Source organism: Anopheles marshallii, chromosome 2, assembly GCF_943734725.1.
Source record: "Anopheles marshallii chromosome 2, idAnoMarsDA_429_01, whole genome shotgun sequence".
NCBI lineage: Eukaryota > Metazoa > Arthropoda > Insecta > Diptera > Culicidae > Anopheles > Anopheles marshallii.
In genome coordinates this window covers 76,019,023-76,042,400 of record NC_071326.1, presented here as the reverse complement: position 1 = coordinate 76,042,400, position 23,378 = coordinate 76,019,023, and the positions used below count along the sequence as shown (strand labels likewise).

The 23,378-nt window shown below is 44.8% G+C and overlaps 4 protein-coding genes across 4 annotated transcripts; 1 reads left to right on the top strand and 3 right to left on the bottom strand.

Moving 5' to 3' along the window:
* Positions 1–99: 99 nt before the first annotated feature.
* Positions 100–4,879, bottom strand: LOC128718596 (thioester-containing protein 1 allele S3-like). Its single transcript, XM_053812217.1, has 12 exons — positions 4,818–4,879; positions 4,538–4,733; positions 3,800–4,478; positions 3,465–3,733; positions 3,310–3,404; positions 2,980–3,235; positions 2,694–2,906; positions 2,178–2,631; positions 1,818–2,117; positions 468–1,750; positions 253–406; positions 100–173 (listed from the first exon to the last, which is right to left on the bottom strand). Exons 1-12 carry the CDS (start codon positions 4,877–4,879, stop codon positions 100–102), a joined length of 4,035 nt encoding a protein of 1,344 aa, XP_053668192.1.
* A 926-nt stretch (positions 4,880–5,805) lies between these two features.
* Positions 5,806–8,291, bottom strand: LOC128719240 (peroxidase-like). The gene is made up of 3 exons (XM_053812863.1): positions 7,892–8,291; positions 6,581–7,322; positions 5,806–6,505 (listed from the first exon to the last, which is right to left on the bottom strand). The coding sequence occupies exons 1-3, from the start codon at positions 8,289–8,291 to the stop codon at positions 5,806–5,808; spliced, it is 1,842 nt and encodes a 613-aa protein (XP_053668838.1).
* Positions 8,292–10,429: 2,138 nt separating this feature from the next.
* LOC128718595 (peroxidase-like) lies at positions 10,430–12,405 on the bottom strand. Its single transcript, XM_053812216.1, has 3 exons — positions 12,039–12,405; positions 11,220–11,961; positions 10,430–11,156 (listed from the first exon to the last, which is right to left on the bottom strand). The coding sequence occupies exons 1-3, from the start codon at positions 12,403–12,405 to the stop codon at positions 10,430–10,432; spliced, it is 1,836 nt and encodes a 611-aa protein (XP_053668191.1).
* A 2,002-nt stretch (positions 12,406–14,407) lies between these two features.
* LOC128708959 (uncharacterized protein DDB_G0290685-like) lies at positions 14,408–15,555 on the top strand. Its single transcript, XM_053803940.1, has 2 exons — positions 14,408–14,817; positions 14,883–15,555. The coding sequence occupies exons 1-2, from the start codon at positions 14,408–14,410 to the stop codon at positions 15,553–15,555; spliced, it is 1,083 nt and encodes a 360-aa protein (XP_053659915.1).
* The last annotated feature ends 7,823 nt before the right edge of the window (positions 15,556–23,378 follow it).

Sequence of the window (23,378 nt, the reverse complement as noted above, 5' to 3'; positions counted from 1 at the left end):
AACGACCGTAAACCCATTTCTACATGAAACATAACAGTTTTGTTGAATAATGTGTCTTTCTCTTAAAGAAATACCAGCTAACTCTGTAGCAGTCCGAATTTAGCATTGCTTTGGGTCGTAGATTTTAGACGCATCCTGCTTGTCCACTTCGTACGTTTTAAAGGCGTTCAAATCTAAAGAAGCAAGAAAGATAAGTAGGTAATGTTAAGTCGCTGGTGCAATGTTACAACCACTTGCTTCTAGTAAACTCACGTTGGTTGTATACATCATAGGCGACAACATAGCCTGGATGTTTCATAGTCACATTGCCCCGCCGGTAAGCCGTCACGGTGAAACATTTCTGTTCCTCATCCATACCATCATAATACACTACAACGGATGTGCCACCAAACCGAACAACAATTTCCTGTAAATGATTGAATTGCTTAGAATTCCTGCTTATCGCCTCTTCCCTCGAGACATCTTACCATTGTATCACTCGCGTTGGTCTGTTCGCTGACCGGATGCTGATCGACATCGTACCCATTGGGGAAGGTCACCTCGATCGCCGCTACGCTTGAACTATGGTAAGACGATGTTGGAATGAAGCTAGCACATACATTGAGCCGCAGTTCATAGTCGCAAGTTGTATTTTGTCTCTCCACATTCAACACGAATCGGTTCTCGAAATAGACGAGATTTAAACTGTACTGATAGATCACCTCCAGAATACCCGAACCAATTCCAACCACGGTGATATCCATCCAGCGTGTGTCCTGTGGTATATTTTCATATTTGATGGTGTCGAGTTGTTGTGAGTTTATGTGGATTTGTTTCATTGGCGTTGCTGTAGTTGAATACAAATGTTGGTTGTATGTCACCTCTATAGTGTAGTTGTTTCGCGAAGGAGATATTATTTCCGCCACCTTTGTCAGTGCCTTCAGTCCAACGAAGGTACTCTGCACGCGTGCGTAACTTTCTTCAATGAAGTTTTGGTTCACCAACCAACGCATCAACGGAATAAGGTCGAGATTTTTCTCCGCTAGCACGTAAGACAGTAAGGCGTAAGCTGTTGTTTCAAAGCTGTTTTCTGTATCCCAGTACTGTTCTGTGCCATTTTTAGTGGTGGTAGACATGTTAACGAGCCTTTTAAATGCCACATTCTTCAAATTGTGTCCATTTAACATTAATGCATAGGTCACAATTGCCAGCTCGTAAGGATCTTCGATAGTTTTCACCTGGCCGCTTAGATAGCGTATTGCTTTTTCAATCACAACCGCGTGCTTCCTCCTGGCGTTCTCGTTCTCTAGCAGCGCCGTCACCACGTAAGATGTCATTGTGATGCTGTTGTACATAGCACCATTCAAATTCGCGTGGATCACGTAACTGATCTCATCGAACCTTCCCGAACTGTCCTGATTCGCAGCAAGCCAATCGTAGGTATTCTCAAGTATAGTCTCATCAAACTCGCTCAGATACTTCGACGCTGTTTGCATCGTCTTTGCGACGAAGGTGGTAAGGAACAAGTGGCCTTCCTTATTCCACGCTACAAACGAACCATCCAGCTTTTGAAAACGCTTTAGATTTCTATAGCCTTGATACGATAGATCAGTAACTTTGTCGATTAGCTGCTCTTCCTTCGAACCAATAGCATGCAAGTAGTCAAGCATCATGATGTTTGGTACAAACCAAACCATATTCTCCTCTAGAAAATCAGACGAAAGTTTATGCAGCGGTTTCAAGTTACCGACCACGTGGGTAAGTAGATTGGCTACAAAAATATACAGACAATTCATTGGTATCAAAATAGTTAGGTTTACCCGTCACTTTAAACTTACGTTGCAGTCGGAACTCAATCTTTTGTGAACCATTTTCAGCATTGTTGTGCACATCTAAGTACATCCTGAAGGTTTTATTCTGGTATGTATCGAAGCAGAAGAATCGAGAAGACTCTCTTGATTGTACCAAACTTTCTGGGGTAACTCGAATAACCTTTTCGAGTGCGTAACTTAGTTCTGTGTACCTGACAGTGGCTTTTACTCGCACCACTATCGCTTCGAGCTTTTGGGCTTTCACTAAAAATGAGATGGGAACCCCAACCTTCGACGGAACGCTGACGGATTTGATGTAGTTCATCTCTGCAACAATGGTGTTCTAGTGTATTCAATGGATCGCTGCAGCATATCATTGTAACTCACCTTCCAGAGGCCGTGCAACGAACCTCATTTGGTTGTCCACATTGTACAACGTCACATCAGCCATATACTCTTCCTCAAGAAGGTTGAACAGTATAAACTGCAACTCAACTGCTTCATATCGTTTGATCGAGTGCGGTAGATTGTCCACGATGTAGAACGGCTGAACCGTTGTGAATTGGATGGGTTTTTTAATGATGTCCAAACCGTACTCTGGATCAATGGAGAATGCTGTCAAGTACCAGGATGTGATCGTATCTGACACTGTCGCATTCATCTTGTGCACTCCAGACCTTCCAATAGAAACGTTCTCCCATAACCACGACTCTGGAAAGCTTGTTACATTTGACTCCTGCTTGGCGATCGGTTCGTTTATCTGCAACTCATAGCGTGCCGCCATATCGTGGGCTTCATTGAACTTGATGTCATAGAACGTTCTAACGAACAGTCCCAAGCTCTGTAAAATAAAACCATCATGTATACGCAATCACATTTTTTCAATCTACTTTTTCATCTTACATGAAACTTATCTACTTTCACGTTCTCAGCGTTCGAGCCGTATCCATTATACATTCGCATAATGTCATCCCAGAATGAATCATTATCCTCATTGCGATACATCGAACCTTTGTTGTGTGCAGCTAATCCCACGTATGCTCCCGGTCGTCCAGACAACTGCAGCTCGATTTGTTGACCCGGCTCTGCTGTCTGCTTGTCTATTCTCACAATAAGCTGTTGATAAAGAGATATTTGTCTTAGAATTTTGATAATTCTATTCATAAAAAAAGGACGTTGATGCACTCACATTGTTACGACGATCCTTGAAATTGATGTTCACATAGTCATACACGACTGCACCATTTACTTCAGTCGCGACGATAAATTTCGCTTTCGGAGACATCTCCTCCGAGGCATTCAACCGAAAGATATATTTGTTCTGATTACTCGGTCTTATTGCACCGGAATCAATGATATTGCCTTTCGACATTACGAAATACGCAAAGAAAGTCATCGGTTTACTGCAGGTAATTATGAATTGCAATAAACGGTTCAATTTAATGCTGAAAGTACGGTGGAGTGATTTGTTTGTTAGCGCAAGTCTCTTTAACATCCTTTTACATCACGAGCTACTCACGGAGATCTTAATTCCACTTTGATGTAAGCGTTTGTCAAGACATTCTCTTTGCCCACACGCTCGTAAAAGTAGAACTCATCATCATCGTTAGAAAACTGAAAAATTCATTTAATTTTTTTAGTTTTATAAACTACACCGGATTAACATTCACTTACGTTAATGTACATCGAATCCACACTGTCGCTTGGATTTAACTCCAGTTTGATCAAACCATTATTGTCGCTAGTTGCAGTTGCTTCGTATCCAATTTCCAGCACCTCCACCTTACCGGTAATACCTTTAGCAGGTGTTCCATCGTGGTATAGGCATTGAAGAGCACATTTAAATGGAAGCCCTGGTCGAAACGGTGGGGTTTCCTTGATCAGTTGCACACGATAAGCATGTTTGTACACAGTGATTTGAGATTCTTTCACTACGGTGCGATCTACAACAAGAAAAGATTGTAAATTACACAACACATTCTACAACTCATGGCGTGGCCAATCCTTACTTGTGTGCTGTTCTATGAAGGTCGTCTTTACAAATACATCTCTTTTATCTTCCTTCACCTTAAAATACCCTACAAACTGCAGCTCCACCTGTCCCATACCGTACACTTCGATCTGTTTCTTCTGGTCCAGCATGTCTTTCTCCAAATAAAACTCTACCTTTGCCAATCCAATCACCGGCTTGCGTAATTGATAGTGGGCAGCTATCGTCAGATTCAGGCCTTGATGCTCCTCCAGAGGAATAACAGAGGGCGTTACCTCTAAATCAAACGCGGGCAACACATATTCTTTCACTTCGAACGTTTTCGATACGAGCTCTTCTCCGTCTACCTGTACCGAGATGTTCCACACTCCGAATACTGGAGCTGACGCAATCTGGAGATCACTCTCGAACACTCCTGCGTGTAGTTTTGCCGAGGGCCAGTTCTGGATCACATTTCCATCATGATCGCGGACCGTTACGTGAACGGTTTTCACTTGTGCAGGAGGTTTCAGCGCAGTGTCTAGCACTATCACACGAAATTTAACCGTATCTCCCGGCGCGAATGCGGGCTTATTGGTCTGTATTACACCGGACATAGGTTTACTGAGGTACACCAACTCGACTTGCTCGTTAAAATTAAAACCACCCTGCCCATCGATGGTAAATGTGTAATTCCCAGCTGATAAGTCTGCAGGCATCTGCAAGAGAGTACACGTTAACTTCCATACAGTTGTCTGCTCTAGCGTACTTGATCTACATTGAAGTTGACCATCTTGCTCATATACCGCCACACACCAACCGACTTCGTTAAGTTCAGAACGCTTCTACCATCTTCGGTCTGGCCTTCAATCCGTAGCATCAGGTCCACCCTACTCAGATACGAGTTAAAGTTACTGATCACCACCGTATAATTCTGGTTGGGCCGTATACAATTAGGTCCCACAACCAGTATTCTGAAACGGAATTACCGCATACAATTTATTCTCATATTAACGTTAACTACCAAACTCATCAAGTACTATTGCGTTAGTTCTTACCCGTGAGCTGCACCTATGAAGATTATCAGCGTTAATATGCGTGACCTTATGAACTGCCACATGTTGTACTCGCGCTGTGCGATTTCGGGTCTGCTTCAGATGGTGGTCAAGATTGAACTGAATCATGGTCAGTATTCCCTATTCGGACAGCTCCACTATCGTGAAAGCTGTGTTGTTATTACATACCTCAAACGTAAACATAGGGCCTGCTACAGTGCCGGGTGATGATAAGATTCAATATTTTTGCCGAAAAGATTAACCGAAAAGTATTTGGTCACAGTCATGGTCACTTCACTGTCTTCTTTTAAAAAGAACTGGCAGTCTTAATGGCGTTCTAAGTTAGCCTGCAAGCGAACTGATCCGCAGATTGGAGGGCTTTTCTTTTTAAACATCTAAACGGTTCTGGGAGAATGAATGTCTTTCCTGCGTGAAAAATATGGACAGTCCAATTGTAACTGACCAATGTTGCGTGCATTTTGGGATCAATCAAAAAGGGAAAAAATCCATCATGAAACAATTAAAACAACTAAGCATGTAAGAGATTTATTAATTCAATAAATTCAATTAAATACAAATACAGTAGAAGATATAAGGTTGAAGTTTAAAGTGACATTCAGTTACATCATCATAGTACGTTCCAGAAATGCTTTATTGATTGTTACCTTGTTTCAAATTCATATTTGCCTTATCGTATTTTGCCACCAGCTTTGAGCACTTCAAATTTACATATAAACCAATATTGTTCCACTATCTATCGTTTCTATTTGAACCGAGATAATGTAACGATCGCCGAATTATTCCCTGTGTCAGTTTTCCACCGAAAAGCAAACATATTTGGCAAATAATCCAATTTTAGCTCCGTTCACTCCAGAACCGTCCAATCCCGTGGTTGGTTTTTGTGTGGCTCTTAGCTCACTCCCATCTCCCAATAGGGTATTCCCATGCAGTGCACCTGGTACCGGTGGGAAAATAGACTCATCGTCCACTATCACTCGCGCCACGGTTCCAACCGTACCTCGGGCAGTTCCGTGCATGGTACCGGCGGGTTCTGCTCATCGGGGAGAAAGAACGCATTGTGCTGCATTCGCGCGAGTCCTTCCGTGTTGTCGCACAGTAACCGCGCAATCGTCGCTTTCCGTACCTCGCGCAGCTGATTCGCATCGAACCCATACTCGCCACCATTTTCGAAGAAAAATCTATCGCCGGTGCGCGTTCTCCGGAACTGCTCGAACAAAATGCACAGAAACGTTGGACCAACCGTTGCGCCCGGGTGGTGCGTTTCAAGTGCACCGGCCACGGCCAGCTCAACATCGTCTACCGTATCGTACCACCGTGCCAGTTGCTCGACCGTGGCTCGTGGAATGCTGGCATACAGATCTTCCCAACGGTTGGCCCGCTCGAGTCCGCACCACTCACGGTAGCCATTGTAGCTTGCAAGTCCGTGATCCCGGGCCCGGTGAATATCGATCGCCTTCAGGTCGGCACCGTACTGGTTCGCGTTCCGGAAGAGAAAGTGTTTGGCTTCGGGCGTCAGCTGGTCGTTGGCGGAATCGTGCGGCTGGGTGGTCATGCCCCTCGTCAGCAGCTCCCGGTTGTTGCGCTCCTCCAGCACACCCGGACGGCGCAGCCAGTCCGAAAGCCGGATAGTACCATTCCGTACGCGATGCTCCCGCGAATCGTTGTACAAACTGGAAACAAGAGGAAACACTTGCACCGGTTAGCTAAATGCTTCACGAAACCATCCCCAAAAACCGACACGCAACTCGAGCTGGCCCACTATCATGTTGTGAAAGTAGCGAAATGCAGCCGTCCCGAAGGCATTGCTCACTGTTGGATCCTCCATGAGATTGTAGTCGCGAACGAATCCACCCGCACCAGCAACAGAGTGCAGCAGTCCGTGCTGCAGCATATTCTCACGACCCATGTAGATCGGCAGCCAGTCGTTGTACACTATCGACTGATATTTGCCAATGTTGATACGACGTGCCTCCTGGAACAGTCGTTCATCGTCCCAGCAGGGATTGAGCTTCGAAAGTTCGCTCGCCAGCCGGTTATGTTCCAGCAGGTGAGCTATCTGCAGAATCGCCAGGTGTGGACTCTGGTTAGAACGCAAGTCACCAGTGAGATAGCAAACGTCCGATTCTTCCCGCATCTGGCAGAGTCTGCTAGCGTTTGGATTGTGCGGTGGCCAATCTTGACCATGGCGGTGTTCCACCATCATGAGTCCTCCACGATGCTGACGCAGGCTGGCCGTCTGTTCCATACCGTTACCGTACACGATGGACAGGTCAAGGAACGCAGTGACAGAGGAGAGTTGTTCAGCGGTACCATAGTTAGTAACGCAAGGGTATTCAAGGGTAGTCTTGGTGCGTAACATACTCATACACTGAATGTCATCCACGGGTAGAACTGGATCATCTGAAGGTACTTCCAGTGGCATACAGCGAGGTGGTAGCAAATCTGGTGGAATTCTCTTCCCATTTGGACAACACTTCACTCCAAAAACTAGAACGAACAAGATATATTTGAAAGCTTTAACTTTAAGCCATTATCTAATACATCAAGACTTGCGCGAGACTCCTGGCGCGCTAGGCTCCTGTCGCTAGAGAAGATATTTGTTTTAATATACTGGATGTAAGAACGGTGTTGATAAGATTCGTTACTGCGTATTGTGCGTCTCTTGTAACATAATTGACTCATTTTTATATTTTCTAGTTCCCTCAAGACTTTTTTATACTGATCTTCCTTTATAAAAAATTATCATAAACTTATCATATATCCTCTAATGCAGAAGTTGATTGGTCGATACGAGATATTTTAATAGTTATTTATGTATTTTAATGCTTCATTTTAATTAATATAAATGGACACTTTACTTTTTCCAGTGTATGGCTCTTTCATTGTATAGAAGAGGGAGAAAAAGAAGAACATCTCCAGAGTTACCTCCCTCACCCATATTATGATGAAAAGCTAAAAGGATAAATGGCCTGGAGGGCTGATCTTACAAACTCAGTAAACTTGCTTTGGAAGCTATTTTTCATTAATCAAAAAAAAATACAGCCAAACCAACTCACCATCCGCGGTAAAGCTCATGTCATGCGCGACCAATTGCCCAAACTGCATGTTAATGATGGTGCTTCGCCGGTCCTGTGCTTCCGTTTCACCGAACAGCGCCACCGAAAGCTGACGAGCGTTCGGCATCGGTCTGCCGGAAGCCATACGGGCCGGCTCGGACACTCCATCACCGTACTGCGCCGGCAGCAGGCGCCGGTACGGCCGATACGGTGTACCGTACAGTGGATTGTACAGACTGTTGCACGACCCATCCATGGTCCGGTAGGGTGTGTGGCCCTCATCGCAGGATGCAACCACCGGACAAACTCCCAGCACCGTACGGATCGCTGCACACGGTAGCAACATTAAACACACCAAAAATCGCTTCCACTCCACACGGTGCCGCACGATTGCATACATTTGGGCGCACTCACGTGGGCGCATAATTCGTTCGCCAAAAATAAAAAAGAAACAATAGCAAACACAACAAAAATCACTTCAAACTAATATCCGAAACACACATAAAAAAATGCCCCCGTACCACCCTCCGCACACTACTTATGTTTTAACCCAGCTGATGCAACTGGTGGGCAAATTACCATAGAATATGCCAAACGCAGCACAAATTATGCTGCACAATATTTACAACGCGATAATTTATACTAACAGCACCGATTCAGTATCACCGCCAGGGTTGTTAAACCACCGCGGGAAATTCGATATCGGACGGGAAACGGGGAAATAAGAATGTAATTGATACCCGGTTTGCTTTCATCGCCGCAACAAAGCAGCCTAATGTGACGCTGATGCGATAAATGCTTTGTGTGCGCGTGGCACGCGCTTTAAAAACACTCACCACAGCTTCTTGCCCTATGCCCGGTGCTGGCCTCTACCCTCCACCGGGCACGGTACGAGCAGAACGGAAGGGATTGTATGCAGTTCGCGTTACTGCCAGGAACAAACAATACAGCTCTCCATTAGGGTGGCCGTTGTGCACGTACACAATACACCGTAAGCTGCAAATTAAACCCTATCAGGCGCCATTAGCGTACGCTTCCGCTGCGAACCGGCCAGAAGCGCACGGGGTGGACGGAAAACTGTTTAGATTGTTTAGAAAATATTGCACCTCATTTTGCATGCCATTGTTTTTGGGGGTGCACTATATCGATGACACGGCTAATGTACCGCTGATTGATGAACTGTACAACTATCGTACCGGTGCAGTGTGCAGTTAAATCACGCCAAAACAAATGCCCCCCGCCAAAAACCGATCCGTGGTTGATTTAGGTAATGGTTGCTTGCCGTACAGTCGTCACTGGTCGGTCCTGTTGTGTAGTTCGTGGTGCGTTGGAATAAACAATCAAAGGTTCAAGCATAATGGAATTACTGTTTCAATAAAAAGGATCGGTGAACGAGCAGCTTTGATGTTGTTTTGAAACTGAAGTACTTGTTTGATGCTGAATACACCGGTTAGTGCCTTTAATTGGCACTGTTCATATACATCTTATATCGGGTGATACTACACAAAAATTTTGTGTTTATTTTAAAGCCTTTTTTTCTGGTGAACGACAGCTGAACAATGTGCGCTCTTCCTGGCATTGTGTTCGTGCCTAAATTACTTCTAATCGTAAGACGACAGTATGGAGGAGAACGGACAATTTACAGGCTTCACAGATTATATCCCATTTCACATGAGTGTGAGAGAGTACCTAACGATTCTCGTATTGCTTAAATCTTGTCTGGAGACTGTTTTGAGGAATGATCGACTTCAAAAGAAGAGGTCTTTAGAGCCTCCTTGTTTGACGGTAAACATCCAATTTTTAACTGCCATTCTTGAAGGATTTGTGTCCATCTTCAGCATCAAGACTGTATGGGATTTTAAAATACGGATCCGGTAATCATCGAAACACACAAAATGCATGATAAATCGCACTCTAACACGTACTCTAGTCCTCTACCGGTACGAGTCCTGGAGTATGCTAGCGTAGGACTCCAATGCACTCGCTATTATCGAACGGCGGATGCTAAGGGCTATCTTTAGCGGTGTGTGCGAGCAGTGCGTGTGGAGAAAGGGAATGAACCACGAGCTCGCTGAGCTGGTTGGCTGAGCTGAAATCCTGACAGTAGTCAAAGCCGAAAAGGATACGATGGTTTTGGGCATGTGATAAGGACGCCGGACTCATGACCTACCAGGAAGGTGTTCGTTAGCGACCCATTCGGCACGAGGCGTAGAGGAGCACATCGAGTTCGTTGGATAGATCAGGTGGAATAGGACTTGTCGGAGATTAGTTGTAGCCGTGGATGGAGGAAAGCAGCCCTGGACCGAGTTTCTTGGAAGCGGCAACCGGACCATGTCTCCACGACGTGCTCAACTTTGAGCAGACGAAGAAGAAAAAGAAGAAGGTCCGGTAAACATAAACTTACCTCTAAAATTTGCGTATAGGATATCATCAGTGCATAATTGATTACCTTTCGGATGTCCATAAAATGAAGATCATATCATAAGATCATCTTTCTTATGTTAATTAAATCTTTATTAAAAAAGTGTTCAAAGGTTATTATGTCAAACTATTCCTTATTTTGTTTAGCAGCATGAGGTGAATTTTAAGCCAACGGTTCCAATCCACACCTGGAAAGCGGTCACATGAAACTACCGGATTATCGTCACTGACAAGGAAGAACGCTCGCTTCTGAATTTCTTTAAGCCCATGAGTATTATCGCACAGCACCTGCGCCATGGTTGCTTTTCGAAGTTCGTGCAGTTGCCGTGCACTGAACATGCCCTCATTTTCGAAGTAGAACCGATCACCGACCCGAGTCCGACGGAACTGATCGAGCAGGATGCACCCGAACGTTTCGCCTGCCATTCCATCTCCATAGGGTCGTTCCAGAGCTCCCGCTACAGTCAACTCGACGTCGTCCACTGACTCGTACTGTTCCGGCATCAAGGGTGCCGATTCAGGTATCAGAATTTCTTTAAAATCTTCCCAACTGGTGGCGCGCTTCAATCCACAATACTCCCGATAATTGTTGTAGGTGGCGAGTCCATGATCTCGTGCACGCTGGATGTCGAGGGCTTTCAGGTCCACGCCGACGCGGGCACCGTTGCGGAAGAGGAAATGTTTTACCTCGGGTGTAAGCTGATTATTCGGACGATCGTGCGGTTGGTAGATCATGCCTCGTGAAAGCGATCCGTAGTTCTCATCCTTCTCCAGCACCGAGGGATTGTTGAGCCAATCGGAGAGACGTATCGATCCGGTAGGTTGTGTAGATTCCGCCACCAAGCTGAAATTGTACAATGCATTACAATAAACCACGATTGTATCTTCCCATATCGCTCACACGTACTCCAAATGACCCGCAATTAAATTATGGAAGAATCGAAACGCAGCCGTTGCAAACGCATTATCCACGCTGGGATCCACGGTGTGGTTGTAATCGCTGGCAAAGTTCCGCTGATCCAGCTCAGGCAATACACCGGCCGTTATCATGTTCTGGCGTCCCAAATAGATTGGCAACCACTCGTAGTACACGATCCGTTGGTACTGCGCTATGTTAACTTTGCGTGCCTGTTGGAACAGCACCTCGTCATCCAGGTCTGGATTTAGCTCAGCCAACTCCCTTGCCAATCGGTTATGCTCCAGCAGAAATGCCTGATGAATCAACGTTAGGTGCGGGCTTTGATTGGAGCGCACATCTCCGGTGAGATAGCAAACGTCCGAATCATCTTGCACGCTACACGCTGTGGTTCTGTTGGGATGTGCTGGAAGCCACTGTTTTCCATTTCGATCATCAACTGCCATTTGTCCCTTGCTGAAGGTACGCAAGCTATTGCACTGTTCGACTGAGTTCCCATACACTACCGACAGATCCAGAAAAGCGGTGACTGTAGTTAATTGTTCTGCTTCTCCGCCTTCCTGATGCGTACAGGGATCCTCCAGTGTCGTTTTAGTGCGTACCATACTCATGCACTCGATGCCTTCCTCACCCATCACGGGATCGTCGCTCGCTACTTCGATGGGTAAACATTTTGAGGAGGCAAGTTCCTTTGGGACTGATTTACCATCGGCACAGCACTGTATGTTGCCACCTTGAGAAGGAGAAAAACACAACCAAAGTTAGAAATGGTGCAATGCTGCTCCTCTCCACCGATGTAAGCACACTTACCACCCGCTGTAAAGCTCATGTCATGAGCAACAAACTGTCCGAACTGCATATTGATCAGCGTATTTCTCGGATGTTTCATTTCCGTTTCACCGAAGAGATTTAACGATAGTTTCCGTGCGTTCGGTAGCGAATCGCCGGATTTGGTACGGTACGGTTCCCAAATGCCATCGGAATAGCTTGCCGGTACAAAACGTGCGTACGGTCGATTTGCTGTTCCCAAGGAGGGATTGAGCAAATTATTACAGGAACCATCGAGTTTGTAGCTCTGCTCTTTGTTGCAAACGGGGGTTTCGGGACAGGTCGATTGGGACAGGGTGTAACTTGATAGAAGGATGACGAAATGGAGGAAATATTGGGCAGAGTTCATCCTGTAGCAAATGAATGTTGCATTATGAGTACATTTTAGTTCTATTTAAATTTTTAGTTCTTTAAAATTTCTTCTACTGTTTTATACGAGTTGAACTAGACAAAAAGGTTTCAAACATACTACTCTTTTATACGAGCTGAGCTAGACAAAAAGATTTGCTAAAGTGGACTTAATGGATAATTTTGTAAATGATAACACTTTACAGAATGCTTAGGTAGCAAACAATAAACATCAAATTATAAAGTTGTCACGATTACGACAACTTCATATTCAATCACAACTTCATAACTCAATTCGTCAACCACAACTTTATAATTCAATTAATAACTTTTAAATTCAATGGATAGATTTGATGGATTTGGTGGTTTATTCAGCATTCAGGAAAAATGCATTGCAGCCCTATTGAGCGGTCATAGGCCAATAGATCGGATAGTTCTGTCGATAGTCGATGTTAATCGCAGTGTTCTATACTGTGCAACCAGAACAAGACTACTCCTTAACGTCGAAGTATTCAGATAGGAGAAATCATAAAAATTGTCAAAGCTAGTCGAAGCAGTTTGAACAAAACCGCAAAAGCTGTTGCCATACTGTTTGCATAGCAACCATTGCACAGGAGCTGATAATGCTGTCAAATGTTGGCTATGCATAGCATGATCGGTCCACTAATCACTTTAAATTTTAAAACAAACGCATATCACCGAATTGTTTTCTCACTTTATGTCTAATCTTCCACAGCAAAAACACCGAAATCAATAAACACCTTCCCTGCTTTTAGGGCACACTGATTCAAAATCAAAACCCTACCTGGCGCAACTTCTCGACAACCAGAGCAGAGGTATTTGCTACTGCATTCGCTACACTTCACGCCCGGCACATTTATACTGAGGCGTGAGCTTGCGAAAAAAAAAAACCATTGCCCAACACGCGGAACGCAACGGAACTAAACTGTCGCTAAATAAAAGTGGTTGCTATCGCTGCCGTGTTTTTATCAGCGAAACCGCCGTGTTGCATTCCGCGCATCGTTCACCTAGGCGGGTTTGGTGGTTGGTTTATCAATGTCTAGCCGGCCATTGGTACATCAATAATGAAGCCAAGGTAATTGTCTAACCGGTAGCAGCAGGTCAAGTGGGCTCGCTAATCGGCTCGTTTCGTTAAGACTGGTTGTTACAAGCGTTATCGAGAGCCGGCGTTGTCTAAAAGCTAAATATCATCGAATGTGAATAGGGAATGCATTTTTGTTACCGGTACGTGCGATATAGAAATCGTTGCCATTTGAGATTGTTTTATTTGCATTGTTTATGGAGCGCATTGTAGGAATTATCAGATATGTAATACTGGGCAAAACAGTACTTTGGACAGTGGTCAGCTGATTATTACATCATTTTATCATAAGATTTTGGCACCGTTAGCTCATTAAAAATCGGTTTGATGGATTAAAAGTTCCCTATTTTAGGACCACGCAATTGTGTTAAAAAGCTTAAGTTAATGTTCAGAATCTTTACTCTCAAAATCATATACAAAATCATATACAAACAAAAAATAAACCAGTAAAACTGGATAAATGTCTGCTGGAATTCCTCCCAGATCGTGAAGCAACATTTTCTCCCAAGGGAATTCCGTCATCAGCTGACAGTAAGATGGCAAGATGCATGTCGCCACCACCCGCGACACAATTCGACACCGTAGCGATGCCAAAAGGTGCACACCCGCGTTCCACCTGAGTGAGCATTTTGGTTAGACGCCGATCGGTCCACTCCCGAGCACGGGGCAGCAGGGGTTTTGCATCGATTTCTGGGACAATGGGTCGCTGGTCATTGCACAATTTCGGTGGCAACTGCAAGGTAGGGAACTAACCACATTCCTGCTATAAATCACACTTCACCGAACCAAACGGCATACATTTGCATACCGTGCGTTGAATGCGACAGGTGAAACAAGTGGATATCGGAACAATTGGTTGCAAAGAAAGTGGTCCCCAGTGTGTTCCCGGCAGTGTGCTGCAATGTGTCGTGTGGAAAACTTCGTTCTGGTTGCAGTGCTGCTGGTGGAATGTTCCGGCCTGCACATGTACCCGGAAATATTCGACCCATCGAAGTTCCTGCAACGGCCGTTGCCTCTGAAACGAGTAGACAGTCGAGCGACTCCCGAGGCTGAGTTTCATTCGGATGGAGGTTTTAAAGATGGTGAGGTTGGGTTCGTTCGTTCGAGCAGTGAGTCGGGCAAGGGTGGATACCGGCATAAGGAGAACTTCCACAAGAAGGACGGTAACAAGTATGGGCACGAGCGACAAACAGGATTCGGAGAGTCCAAGCGTACCGGAGATGACCAGGCGCAGGAACACGGACGACTGATGGTGGACACGCATCACTACCGCCCAGAGCCAACGTACGAAGTCATTGAGGAGCATGACAGGTTAGTAAGAAGGAGCTGGCGACACACAAATCTTTCCTCTCCTATTCAACACCTTATCGTTTCAGTGATATCGAGAATCCGGATAAAAACAAAAAATATGGTCTCAGCTCTAACTCCACCAAGAACAAGAAAAAACCTACCGAGGAGAAGCCAAAGTCTGCCAAGTCATCGCGCCAATCGGGTCCTCGAAAGGCGGGCTCGAATCAGAAGAAAAACCATACCGGCTATGAATCGATCGTGTACCATGAGAACGAGCGGGACAGTACGGAGCATGGCTACGGTAAGAAGAAGGCGGTCGGCAACATTCCCGACCAAAAACCGGCCAAACAGATTGCCCACGACGAGGGAGATACTTTCGATGAGGATGGGCTAGAATCGGCCGACCGGCAGACGGATGGTGACTATTCGCACGAATACGACGGTGGCTCTGACACTGGACGGGAATCGGATTTCAACGACAATTACGACGCTTTGCGGTTCGACAGTGACTTCGAGCGGTCCTTCGGCAACGCGGACCATCCAGAGGAGGGAGAAAATGGCCGGCAGTCGGGAAAGAACGAAGATTACGATTACGCCGATGATGATCGGGATGAGGAAGATGATTCGGCTAATGAGGACAAGTACCGGGGCGATGATGATTCCGGCGAGGAAGAGGATGGCGAAGGTGCGGAGAAGGGGGATGAAGATCGGCAGTACGAGTACGCCAGTGAGGCCGATGGGGATGCGCAAGATTATTGAACGTTTGGTTCGAGAAGTAGGTGATTAAGATTAGCAGCAGAACGATATCGATAGGAAGCTGTCAGTGAGCGGCTAGTTAACGAGATACCTCGACCCGTAGTGCAAATATGTCGTAATAAATCGAACTAATGATACTGTTATTACAATGAGCTTGTGCAGAAATATCTTCTACTATGCTTACTGGACATCCCCGCCCGCATAGTTCTTGTAAAGAACCCTTATTTGAGATTATAACTTATCATGACACTGCCATTTTAGTGCGTTGGCTTATTCCAAGATCTTACACCCAAGATTGTCAACGGGAATCACTAAATTAATTTATCGATATTAACTGACTTATCTAACTAATATACTGAATGAGGGCATGAGAAACTGCATAAACCGCACTTTACTTCTGAATTCTGCAATTGCCACCTCATTTTACCCCATGATCATGCTTTGCCATAACACGGTGTTCATTTTATGAGCTTTAGCAAAAGCACCACCACCATGTTCATTCGAAACGTTCATTTCGTTTGGTACAAAATGCAGGGATCGTCGATCGATTATGGTTTGGTTCGAATTGAAATTGTCAAAATGTCATAATTTAAAAATTTTCTTAAATCTCGTGTTAAAATAATTTACATTTCACATATTATATTATAAAAATATTCAAGGAAAGATGCCGTGTTTATTTCATATTATGGTTATTTTAAATTAGTTATTACAATATTAAAAATAGATTTAAAAACAGGAAAATCTTTCAACCATATTCAACAAGCATTGAGATGTGCTTTTTTTATAAAGAAACGCATACCACTAACCCTGTCGGAAAGCACATTTTGTGCAGAATGGCACAAGGGCTCCAGTCTAAACACTACCACCCTTAACAGTTGCAACCCCATGCCCCCACGGGGAGCCATTCTTGATTCGCTACGGTCGCGTTAGCTGCTGGCCAACACGCGCCAGCACATACACAAACAGACAGCTTGGGCCCGAGCACATTGACATCGCATTCCTCGCACATGGGCATTATTATGGGGAGGGTTGATGTTTGGCGGTTGGTTGTTTTGTTCGCTTTCTTTCATTCTCTCCATCTTCCATCCGAGTCACGAAGCCATCCAAATCACGCGTTTCCCCCCTCGGACAGGGTGGTAGAAGAAGGAACGTTTCCACTTTCGGTGTGCACAGTGGTGCTTTGGGTGGTCATACATATGATTGTTAACAAGAAATGTATTAAAGAAATTATTTTTTTAGAAGGATTTCTTTTCACATTTATTAGGGAATTATTAGAGATTAGTTACTCCTGTGATAATTAAATTAGATAAATGCAGCTCTTATTCGGAAAATATCTTAATGCTATAATGTTTTAGTTTAAAATAATAAATTCTACTACAGATGTAAATAATAATAAAAAGTAATATAAAACTGTCTCGTAGCAAAATGCCATCAGCTCAGCATCAGCGTGTTGTTTTGTTGCTCTCTCGACGGGCATCTCCCACGGAAACGATCGCAAGATCAACCTGGTCGGCTCCGCTGGCTGATCGGGCCGAGATCTACGCTGCGGCTAGTCGTCGGCACGTCCATCGAAACGCACCTCAGTCTTCGGCTGTGCCTTCGAAGGCAAACATCACCTGTTCGGTCCGGTGGACGGTCGCGGTAGAAAAAAAAAATTGGTAAAAACGAACAACGAACGACGAACCTCGGTGGGGTGGGTCACAAAACCACCCTAACCGCATACAAACGCAGCGTCTCTCTCGATCACGCATTTTGACCTTGCTGCACTCAAAACACTTAGGGCCGAGCCGAATTAAGCCATATTCGATCGGCAAGCAGTATTAGCGTTAGTGCGAGTGATTTGTTTTCTTACTCTTTCGGGGGGGTTTTGTTATTGTGCCGGGTGCGAAAGAAAAATCACGCGCGTTCGGTGACGTTAAGACGATCCACCCGCAAAGCGTCTTTTCCTATCCACACCACCGTCAGCGATTGGTATTTTAACTATTTTCGGTTTGCTGTTCGGTTACAGTGCGAGTGTGTCGTTTCGGTGCTTTGCTTTATCACACATTTCGGTTCGATTTGCGCGAATGTCTACATGCGGATTACGGTGACGTTGTTTTTTTTTTTACTTTACTTTCGTTTTGCTCGAACGAATCTAAACCCCGGGCTTTGGGAGGGAATAAAAGTTGAAGTATCGATAAATTCGATACTGGTTGCGAGTGTGCCGCGTGCAAAAAGAATCCAGGGAAAAAACCCCGAGTGACGCGTGAATTTCCACACGCGGGTGATTAGAAACGGGTATTGGTAGGTGCTGAAAATTGATCCAGTGTGAAGCTTATCTAGGAAGGCTTAACATCGGCAGAATTTAGTGCGCGATCCAAACAAAATATTCTACGCCAAAATCAGTTGTCACACAAATCACACAAACACAGCACCTTCGCTGCGCTCGGATGGGTGTGTATGCAAATTTTGGGGCAGCAAAAAAAAGTATCCACCAACCCAGCGTAGGTGGTTTTCGTGGTTTTTGGTGCGAAAATACAGCTAAATTCTACGGCGAGCAGTGCAACAGCGATCGGTACAACATTGCAACACTGAGCAAAGGTATGTGGATGAGTGATTCCAATCTAGACACTGCCCTAGAATCGAATATTTTGCCATAAATGAAATTTAGTGTGAATGATGGTCTGTTAAAGGTTTATGGAATATTTTGAATTTTGATGAGCCAAACACAGGGAGTTAAGTTTTGTTCCGGGAATTTCCATTCAAATGATTAAAACCATACGAAGTAAAGTTGTAAAATGATTGGACTGCAACTTGACCGATATTTGAACCACAGTTTAGTGAATATCCTATCATATTTTAAAATACCCCTTTGTTCTACAGAACTTGACAGCATGTTTAATAACAAATACTTTATATTTATAATGCAAAAAGGTATTTTGTTCGTTCTTCAATTGAATTGTGCACAACGCTGAATGTTCAATCGCGCATCACGCAGATATGAAAAACCAGCGTTTGCTTTTTTATTTCTTATCAAACAGAACGGGAACAGTATATGCCATAGTGGAATATGGAAAACATATCCACAAAACTCATCACTTATTGTTCGCGTAAAATTTTCCAACACACAAATATTGGCACTATTGATATACCCAGCGAGTGTTTGAGGTGAACACGTGTAACCTGATATCGAGTTGAAAGCTCGGTCCGTTAAAGTAGATCATCATTCAACGAAAAAAAACCCCTAACCTGTGAAGGTGACGTTCAAGGTGGAGTTTTATAACAACTTCCCGTTTATTTCACTCCAATATTTTCCATTTTCTTTGCTTGACTGAAGCATGGCTGTATGCCGAAATTACAGCCTGCTGTAAAGCAATAAAAGAAATCAGATCAAACGTTGCCACTTTTCAGCTGCCCTCTCGTAAGGGTGGGTACCTAAACCACCGCTGGCAGATTGTAACATACACACCAGCCCCCTAAAGAGGCTCCCTGGCGCTTGTCCAACGCTGCGAAACTGCATGAACTAATCGATTTGCTATAATTGCAAAAGGTTCAATCTCTCATTTAACGACTACGAATTGCAAGCTTCGTTGCGGCGTTAGTGTCTTAGGTCGAACATAAAAAATCACACACATACACCCACTTAGGGAGGGTGTTGGATAGGACACAAAAAATATATATAAATCGCTCAAATACGCACTCCCGCATTCCTCCATCGGCTAGCGATTTTATGCGCACGAGTGCTTAAATTCGCGCTTTGCTGATTCGAAGCTAGCGGTGGTTTTCTGCCGTGTGTGTCTCTCTCTCTCTCTCTCTCCCGCTAACCTGCCCAACACGGCTGCTCCATTTTGGACAGTTTATGGCCCACCACCAGTTCTGCGACAGAAGGCTCCCGCTCTTGTGCCTTGCGTAGTATAAAATACACCCTATCCATCAACCGCCTGCTGCGGGGTGGCTTCAGTGTTTTAACATATTTTTCTGTACTTCTTTACAGGGTAGATTTTCGACTCCGTATCTAACCCACGTTGGCGTCCTCCTGAGGTTTCGGATTTGGGCGTCATGGGCATAGGCGCATCAACCTTTCCCCAATCGCGTAACCGATAAGTCACCATGCTTGTGGCAGGAAATGTAATCTTTTTTTCTCGAGCTTAAAACTCTATGCTCACAAAATCGCACGTTTGTCGGTTCAAAAAACCCACTGCCGGTGTAGCATTGCCGGCCACGGAAGCGCCCAGTGTTTGCGCTTGATGTGGCTAACGTTTCGTTTGCTGCTACTTTGTCCGCACCGCGATAAACTGTGATGAATTTTCATGATCTCGAACGGTAATCATACCCAACCACGGAGGCACAGTTATCGGCAATAAATAGAAATATATTAAAGCTTTAAGAAAAAAAAAACACACATTCCATTATTCGCGTTTGGGTAATACGGGGTTCCAAACATTGTGGACGGAATGGTAAAATTTTATTGCTTTACAATTTTAATCGATTTTTTCGTTCGAATACTATCATGCTAATAATCGTTTTTACTGCTTTTAAATATTTATTGGCAAAGTTGCTTTTAAAAACTAACACTTATGTTAGATTTTTATTTTCTACCAAAAACCAACGGACTAAAGCACTGGTAACGTAATCCCGGTCACGGCACCAACAAATAAATGAAGGCCAAAGAGGCAAATATCAATCATTTTTTAATCTTTTGTAAGCACTGTTGGCATACAATTTGCCTTCTTTATTAAAAATAGAAGCAGTGAAGAGAAGAAGCAATAAAATTTCTTGCTTCATGTTCTTTTTTCCATTAAAATTCCTACCATCAAAAATATTCTCAATCACACGTGTCCTCAACCTACTTTCCGTTAAACATAACAAAGTAAAGCTTTTTGTTTTTTTTCCCCTATAATAACCATTCCTGTTACGTTTGGCATTCTCAAACCTAACAATTCGCCCAGCTTGTCAGTAGTTAATTCTAACCCTTTCTAAACAACCCTACAATCTAGGCACAATCACATAATCAAACCTAATCAACTGTTGAAAACTCTCTCGCTCTTCCAACCGAACCCACTCGATCGCTTTCCACTGTGCTTCCTTCCAAGAATTAAGCTCAAGAACCGCTTCCCGGCTCGCAAATCAACGAAAAGCACAAGAAATGATAGAGAAACTTCACCGCGTAACAAATCATCCCGTTGAGTAACCCGTGCGATACACCCGATGGGAGATGATTTACGTATCTTTCCCTTCACCCTTGACGTTCCGTAGTCCAGTGGCAAAGTGCCTGTGTCGGCTTACCTTTTTTGTTTGGTGTTTGGCGGGATGCAAGGCCCACATCTCTAAGCACGGGCTACAGTTACAAATGTGATAATTAGTGGTAAAACGGTTTATCTTTTATTACCCTTCTCGTAAAAGCGAACTTCTGCCAGTTTCGCGACTTCGGCCGCTCGGTTGCCTCTACATTCGATTGTTATAGGCACCGTTTTGGCTGAATGTGTGTTGCCTTTTGACCGCAAGTTGGCTATTGCTGGTCGACCGAAAACGGTTTACCTTCCCCACGGGGTGTAAGTCAACCATCTTACCGTAAGCGGGCAATGCGGACTTCTAGGTCAGCTGGAACGGGCTTTTTGTCGATGGGTTTTGTGTGTGTGTGTGTGTGTTTGCTGCTACCGTACCGTCCGTACCGTGTCTGATATGAGCCGTACTTCTCAAGAAGCCGGTATCGGATTAGAAGGCATTCGGCATGGGCACAAATCCGCCAAACCATCGCACAGCCATGATGCTCGTGTGTCCGATTATATTCGCTAGCTTTGTATTGCTATTCTATCCTTCTCTTCAAGAAAGAGAGAGAGAGAGAGAGCAGCCGGAATGGGCTGGGTTTGGCTGCGGTGTTGCAACATGCATTTTATCACGAGTCTGCACACGCCATGAGAACGGATTTGGCAGAACGTCACCACACCAAATCCGCCGTGTGGTTGGGCGTGTAGCAAAGGAAGGCAAGAAAGAAGATGGAAGCTCGTTCGCCACACACCCTCATACGACGCAGCACAGAGTGTGAGGGAAATGGAGGTGAAAAGTGAACAACAAATGCAGTCGACGAGCACGACTAATCCAATTAGTCCAGTGTCCGGGCTGCAGCCCGGACGGACGCTAAATGCACATGAAGTGCTCGTGCCAATTCCACACGGTCTCGGGGTTCTCGCATTACAATGCCCCACGTGCCGGTGGGCGAGAACGGACAGGGAGTACCGGTTGGCTACCCATCAAGAGATTGATGATTTAGTGAAAGAAATTGGTACACCGACTCTGGCAAGGTGTGCCCCAGCACAGAGTCCCGGTTACGGTCATTCGGACCATCCGAATTATCATGTTTGCGATACTAATGGTAATCGGTACGCTTCCTCCCACCTTGTTCTTCCCAAGGTGAATAGATCCAAGGATGGGTCACTTTTTAAATGCATCATCTACCTCGAGTGGGATTTCCTCGAGCGACTGTGGCGGTGTTTGGTGGAGCTATTCCAATGGCTTTACACATGCCCACTACATGGGCTGCAAATCCCACTGTATCGAAGTTGGTATGATTTATGCATCCCGGCCCAACCGTTCTCCAATTCCAACCGACCAAAGAAAGTAATGCGCAATCGTATGGACCATTGTAACGAGATTAATACCTCCTAATGCTTCGCTTTGCTTGCCATATCTCCTGTGTGCTGCTTGCGCCATTGTAAATCGAGAACGATTCCCAATTTTTCCGATTGCTATTGCCGGTTGTCCTGTATCTCTCTCTCTCTCTTTCTATACATCTCCGTACCGCCTGTGGGTTATTGCAATATTTTACCGATACAAGCGGCAAACCTTACCATGTCCTTTTTTTGCTTTGTGTCCTGTACAATATAGCCTCGGTATGAATTTGCGTACGTACCACTGGTGGACGTATAACTTCGTTTTATTTTTTCGTTTGTGCTAATGGGCATTTCAGTATCTCTAGGTTCTTGTGGGCTTAAGTGCAATAATTTAACAGTTTCCGAGTGGTCCTGCCATGGGAAAATGTTGTCCCCATGTCGCCCCACCATACTGGGGGCGATCTTCATAAACGCATCCGCCTGGCTCACGGCCATTAATGTGTAGCAATTATTTATTGGACATTTGTGCAAAGTGTTTGTGGGTGTCGTCGGGAACTTTTAAGACCCACCGGGCCCACAACTTTTCGATTCCCCACCTATCCACCAACACTTTCGCATCGATCATTATTTTCCATCATGGTAAAGGTTGGAAGGATGGCAATTGCTCAATTAAGGCACAAAGAGAGCATCAACTTCAACCCTACCGCTACCGGATGTCACAAGGAACTTACAGGAGCTGATGACCCCCCCCCCCCCCCCCCCTCCTGTCAATTTCACTTTCACCCTCGTCACCCATGATGGTGCGGAGCTATGAATAAATTATGTCATAATTAAGTGAGTCCATCGCACCGACGGAACTGAGTGGTACTGCTATTCCGCGCCCAATCCCACAAACACCGAAGCTCCTAGGGCTCTTATTCATTATCATCATTCATCAAAAGTGAACTTTTCCGTATCGACGCCCACCGTTCCCTGGCACGCGGGCCCGGCCCCGTTTCACCTGCGAGAGGAAAACTCAACGATTCCCATGTACTGAACCCTGATGAAATCGATAGACACTTTCTAATTATGGTTAACGAACCGATTTCTTTCACCACTATCATCACGGTACGGTTCCGCATTCGATCGCTCCACTATCATCCATCTCGCCCGAGAGTGAAGAAAGAAAAACACAACCCCTCCCGAATTGCGGGAACATATTGATTGGTAAGTGATGATAGTCTAAAGACACACGTA